The sequence below is a fragment of the Morchella importuna genome, assembly GCF_003444635.1.
Source record: "Morchella importuna strain M04M26 chromosome Unknown Morimp01GS007, whole genome shotgun sequence".
Classification (NCBI taxonomy): Eukaryota; Fungi; Ascomycota; class Pezizomycetes; order Pezizales; family Morchellaceae; genus Morchella; species Morchella importuna.
Window position 1 is genome coordinate 529,360 of NW_025763404.1, and position 6,478 is coordinate 535,837.

The 6,478-nt window shown below is 46.5% G+C and overlaps 1 protein-coding gene across 1 annotated transcript; it reads right to left on the reverse strand.

Moving 5' to 3' along the window:
• Nucleotides 1–1,435: 1,435 nt before the first annotated feature.
• LAJ45_03335 (uncharacterized protein) lies at nucleotides 1,436–3,210 on the reverse strand (the record flags this gene model as incomplete). The annotated part of the gene is made up of 5 exons (XM_046112922.1): nucleotides 1,436–1,633; nucleotides 1,691–1,788; nucleotides 1,841–2,435; nucleotides 2,487–2,667; nucleotides 2,939–3,210. 5 exons carry the CDS (start codon nucleotides 3,208–3,210, stop codon nucleotides 1,436–1,438), a joined length of 1,344 nt encoding a protein of 447 aa, XP_045973799.1.
• Between the last annotated feature and the right edge of the window lie 3,268 nt (nucleotides 3,211–6,478).

Here is a 6,478-nt window from a genome sequence, read left to right on the forward strand (position 1 = left end):
TACATGATACATATGCTGCCAGCATGCCTGTGCATTGCATAGCAACTACTCTCCCTAGAGTACGCCAGAAGTACCTACTCTATCTACCGCCATCTACTGGCTCGTCGATTCCCCGAGATCATTGGGAGGCGGTCAAAACAACAGCGACCCTAGTCAGGCGTCGACGACGGTAAACGGCTCTAGAACGAAAGAACTCTCAAAACAGAGAAGGGATCCTCACCCCCCCTAGGGTAGGGTTAGTCATGCATCATCATCATCGTACATAAGAGGCAAAGGTTGCGCCATTCGAAAATAGCCAACGTCCGTGAACGGAGATCTCCAATTATGGTAGGTACAATACAGTATCCTCAATGTAGTTTATTATACTGGTAGTCTATCCAGAGAGGAATTACCTATAAACGCTATGAACCAACCGTGTATATATAAATCAACCAATAGAAAAGGCAGCCCACACACGCATACTGTATGAACAAGGAAATTGATAGAAGGAATAATAACCCATATATAGAGATAGCAATGATGGATAAAGCAATCCGCTAATGATCGATAAAAGTATGAATCAAAGGATAAACTCAAAGAAACTCGTGAAAGAGAGATAATCGATCACCACAGGGATGGTATATCTGAAAACTCTGGGATAGGTACGGATTGGTTGAAACCAAGCTCTTAACTGGTGATGAGGGTGAGAGGGGAGCATAAAAATAAACAAAAAAAAGAGAATAGTACAAGATAAAAGTAAACCCGAAAAAACAAAATAACTTTTATGTTGATAGAAGACACAATTCAACTTCCCGTGGATGCACACATCATCATAAGCCTATCATGAACTGTCACCCCAATATTTAACTTAACTGAAACGAACCAAAAAACCAAAAGGCGCCAGAAACAATAACCCCCTCCTGCAGAAACGCAACCGTAACCAAAAAATAAAAAAAAATATAATCCAAAGAGCGCAAAAGATAACAAAAGCCGACGTTTAAAAAGAAAACTAATTTTCCGAATATTCCTTTTGCCATTTTTTTTTTTTTTGCCCCATAATGTGACCTGGTGTCGTTTTCCATGAAACGAAGTCATCCCATGCTCAAGAGAAACAAGGAAATATATGGACTACACCCTATGGGGTGAGGCTACCATTTCCGTGAAAACGAAGGATCCCAAACACTAAACCGATAATCCCCAAAGGAAGAAATACAAGAGAAGAAATTTAAACCCCAAAGTACCGAAATGAAAAAGGATAACTGAACCTAGAAATACTACCACCCATATAAAGAAATTAAGTGGAAGCCAAGACAAGTAAGAAAGCTTCTCCCGGAGAAGTAGAAAGATTAACACCAAAGATCAATGGGCGTTGTAGATCATACCATTCCCAGGTTCATCGGGTCGTCTGGATTGATCACACCGGCAACAGCCACGACTGGCTGAATACTGGTCTGTGTCAACCCCCATGGGTGGTGTGGGATCTGTGGTACTTCAAGCCGTTCAAATTCTTGTAACGTTTCCCGCAGTATTCGCATCTGTAGGGCTTTTGCTTCTCCATGCCCACAGTGCCTGGGTAGGGGGTAGATGTTTCTGGGTTGAGAATCGAGAAAGTTCCATCAGCGTTGTCATGGAGCTGCTGATTAGCGTGTCCGTGCTAAAAGAAGTGTCAGTAAATCCTTGCAATGTAAAACAAGGGTAAGGCAATAAATACCGCTTTGTGATACTTCAACCCGTTCTGGTTCTTGTATGCCTTTTCGCATCCAATTACTGGGCACTTGAAAGGCTTATCTTCTTGAGGTAGGATGTTGCCTGTAATTTGTCAGTATGCAGTATCGCCTTTGTGGAGTATGGTGCCACTCACCATTCGCAGCACTAATCATGTGTTGATACTGTGAGGTGTAACCACCCATTGCAACCCCCCCGGGGCTGAAGAGGGTCTTGGCTGGCTCATTGATGCATAATTCAATGTTGCCGGTGGCAAGCTCGTAGTAGTCCGTTGTAGGAATGTGGAGATTCTGCTGGTTTCCCTGGACAGTATTATTTTGTGGAAAGCCATATTCGTGCTGATCCATGGCATGCGGGGTACCGGGTACAGAAGACTCCGGCGAGAAATGTGATGGCTTCTGCCCAAGGCCTGAAGGCTGGGCATGCACGAGGTTTGGAGTGCTCTGGTAAGACGGCTGGCTGTGGGTGGTAGGAGTCGGGGGGTACGAAGTATGCTGATTGTGGTTTTGGGGGGTGAGCGGGGCAGGTGGAGGAGTCATATCGTCATCATCCATTTCCATGTCACCGGCAACTTCACCATCTTGCTCCTCGTCTTCTTCTTTCGCATCATGTTCCTCCTGCTGGCGCTGCTGTATCCGTTGCATCAATCCTAATTGAATCCCACCCATTCCACTGATAGGGCTAGTCATTCCGGCAGCATTTTGCTGTTGTGGTCTCGGGTGCTGCTGTTGCTGCTGTTGAGGTAAGTCACTGCCTGTGGGTCCATTTTCATCGCGACATACCGTTCCAGATTGTTGGGCGTGGTGCTCCTCGTAATGCCTGAGAAGGTCATGGAGAGATGGGAGCGGAAGGCCGCAGCAAGAGAAATCCCGGCAGAAATCGGCCTCGAGCTTTGGAAGGTATGACGAAGAGTGGAATGATGGGGATCCGAATGTAAAGGGTGATGTTCCAGCCATGATAATACTATAGAAGAGACGTGTTAGAAGTTTAGACACTATAAAATTAGATATTATGATTTAAAGGAATTGAAACAGAAAATTGAAATTGAATGCTTCAAAATAAATATGTATAGGGGGTATGCTTGTCATAGTTGTCATGCAGAATCATTGAGGACAGCACTGGTATAATATTCATAATTACGCGACCAGATTAGGGCAATCCCGGCGGTAACGTGTAATACGATCGCAATTTCTCCGGGGAACTCCTGGCGGGGCAAAAATAAATATATACGTACTCATCGCGTATCCAACTCCCAACACTAACGCCTCCCCAGCTCATTCCGCCACCCATTAAACTTCGTGCCATATCACCATTTACCATACTTTCCCGCCGCAATTTACTAGACATAGCGAGTGCATTGTTTTGTGAAATACTTCCACTTCGAGCCCCGACAGGCTCCATTGTGTAGCCTGCATAAGCTTCCCCAGCAGCCCGAAGCTGACTAGTAAGATTTGATTTGGGCTGGTGCGGGCGAGGCCGGGAGGTAATATCAATTGGGGCGGGCATCTTGTCAAAATTTGGGTCTGGTGTTGATGTAACTGTCCTCGGAGGCGTAGGTTGTGCGTGGCGAGGATATGGGGTAGAAAGAGGAGTTGTGTTATAGCTCTCGTTGGAGCGGGAAGGGCTCAATGACGGCGTTCTAAAGAAATCCGTGATGGGCGATATTATGGGGTATTTGCGTTGAAAGCTGATGTATTACTGACGCACAAATGTGAGACAGAGCAACAAGACTTCGATATGTTAGAAAGATGACTGTAATTTTGAAAGAGGATGAGAAGGGCAAAGGGGTTTAAAGAGAATTATCTTTAACCCTGGGGGGTGTGAGGGGTTAATGAATAAGAATAAGAGGAGGAGAGGGACAGGAGAGGGTTCAGGTGGTGGCGTACTAAGTACTGGGAGGGATGTGGGGGGGGGGGGGGCTACTTTGGCTACTCGTATCAAGATATGTTTGTAAGAAGGTGGACGTCCGGTTGACGTTATTAACAAGCAGTCCCACTAGTGCGGCGGGCTAGGATGAGGGCTCGGGGATGTCTAGGCAAGATCGGTCGGCGGGGTGGTAGCCGGAAAAGGTGTACAGTGTACAGCTAATGTGGCTCAAAATAAAGGAGGATACAGGAACAGAAGTAGAAGGAGGAGGAGAACGGGGAAGCAGTATGTTAAAGTGGGAGAGAGAAGCTGGGCGGTGTTTAACTGCTGCTGCTGTGATGGTGGGTGGGGGGTGGGGCGGGCAGATGGATCGCAGTTGCCTCTGTTATTGAGACACTCTTGTTAGACAGTGGTGTAAATTATTTTGAGCGTTGGCTGGCTGGCTGGGTTGGGTTGGTGGTGTCGCACACACAAGCGCGTGTTTGATCAAGCCCGGCAACGAAGGAGATGAAGGCGCCGGTAATATCTCACTACTGGCGATAGCGATAATAGTGATGAGGGAGGGGAGAGAAGAGACGAGTAAATTCAAAGGTGCAAATGGTAGAAGGGAAGCAGCAGCAGCAGAGGAAGAAGAATAAGAATAAGAAGATCAAGTAGAAGAGGAAGGGTCAAAAACACCACTGCCAGCACCGGAAAACAGCAGCATGAGGGGTTCTAATCGGGTTCTAACTGAAGTGTTAGACCAGGCGAGCCAACGAGTGACTGACCGAGTGACTGTCGAGTGACTGGGTGGGTGACTGGGTGACTATGTGACTGGGCGGGGAGCTGCTTTCTCTCTTCGAACCCGGATAACAGGGGTTGAATCCAGAGGTAAAAAAAGATCAATGTATGTCCTTACAGAAGAGTCGAGAGAAGTGAGAACGACGTGCACGACAAGAAAGCGCTGCTTCAAGAATTTGTGTTTGGTCTGACTTTCCTGCTGTCAGAAAATTGTGTCTCTGGTCTGTACTTACCCGTTCTTATTGCTTTATTGATTCGGACCAGCCCGACGACACCCCTCAGCCAAGATGGAAACTATACGGTAGCAAATGAGATCCAGTTACGAATATGCAGTACAGCATGGTACTCTATGCACCATGTGGTGCACTCTTGACTAGGTACTCTGCTCTACTATGGAGTAGAGTATCTGCTCTACCTACTCTACATCGATTCTTATGACCGGGTCTGCACCTCTCGGAGCTGCTGTCATCTCCACCCTACGTTAAGCAAGATCCGATCCAAAATGGTATGTCTACTCTACGGTTAACACACATGAAACCATTCAGGTGATTACGCCCAGGTAATCTGTTACGGCTATAATTCAAGCCTATGGGCGCTGAGACAAGTGAAATGACGTCCTATCTAAAAGCTTTGGGTCGTTGACGGTCATGGCCTCGTTGTTGCTCATGTTGCCTGTGATAAATTTCTAGGATATCCGGCTTGGCGATTAGTACCACGCATTCCGAGCCAGCGTCACCCAAGCTGGGAAATAATTTCGAAATACATAAATCAAACTAGGTCCTCCAGGGAACATACAATTCCTTCGTTGAACAGTTATCCTTCCCGGAATTGACGGAAGGTTTCCCAACACTTCAAGGCCGTGATTATGATTATGATGATAGTACGTATACCAATTTCCCAACTCTCTCGCCGCGCGTGGACAACCACCTAGAAACCACCACCTCCTCCACCTCCTCTTCCTAGGATCCTCAGAATAACATGCTACCTCCAAAAAGCAACGAAATCCTCCCCCCCCGCTCGCTTCTCTGCTCCCAAGCACAAACCAGGATATATCTCCCCACCCCCATTTTCCCAAATCGGCTACCCACATGCATGCCCAAACTCACGAACTTTAGGACGGATGCAGTCATCATCAAATTACGGTGGTTTCCACCCCTAACCCTCGTGCCCAGCTCAGCTAACGTGGTTTGGTAAAAAGCCTATTCTGTTGAAAACATGGTACTATGTGTACCTGCTCTCACGTTTCCATGCTGAAGTACCTAGATCTGCATATAACAGAAATCAATCTGGCACTTTATGCAAGATTTGACTTTAGTCTGGTCCTGAAACTTACACCAGTACGAGTAGCGTGGATCTGAGGGCAAGATTATGTCCCTAACCCTGATAATTTACTCAGCGCAAGTAAGTTGTACTTCCAAGCCGGATCCAGATACTCTCTAGAACTCCAAGATTTAATCTGCTGCTGCTGATTGCCGACGTCCTTTCGGTCCGGGCCGATGTGAATAACCGAGGCAATATGTTTCCAATTCATGATGTTTTTCAAGTTCTTTAATTCCGGGTGAAGGGATTTTGCACTATCATTTTCTTTAACCAAATAAACTCCAATACATATGGCCTAAGTGCATACGGTAGAGTTGAGTAGAACTAGAGATTTATGGTTGCGCAAAATCCCCTGCGGGCTCGATGTAGGTACATATGTCGCAACGGTCAGGCTGCAGCACCAGATGTACCGATTGCAATAGGTATGACCAAAATCTCCCAACGGAAAAAAAGGCGTCAATGATCAAAAATGCAAGTTTGATGATTTGCAATTGTGAGTCGGTAAGTCCAAGTGTTTCTATGAGCACGTTCCCCCACCGCCACTCCGTCCATAGCCACCATCGGGAATCATGCAAAGATGTTACGCGTCAAATTACGACAGTAGCTGATGGGGTTCATGATCCCAGGATTCTGAATAGAGTGAGGACGACCCACAAGTGACTAAGCGTGCGTAGGGCGGTCCGCAAGCCATAGACTACTGTAGTTACTAGTTAAGGAGAGATCCCCCTTCCGGAATAAGCTAATTATCAATCCGACCTAAATTCCGTGCGCCAACGATCGTTTGTGAATAAGCCTTGAATCGTTACCA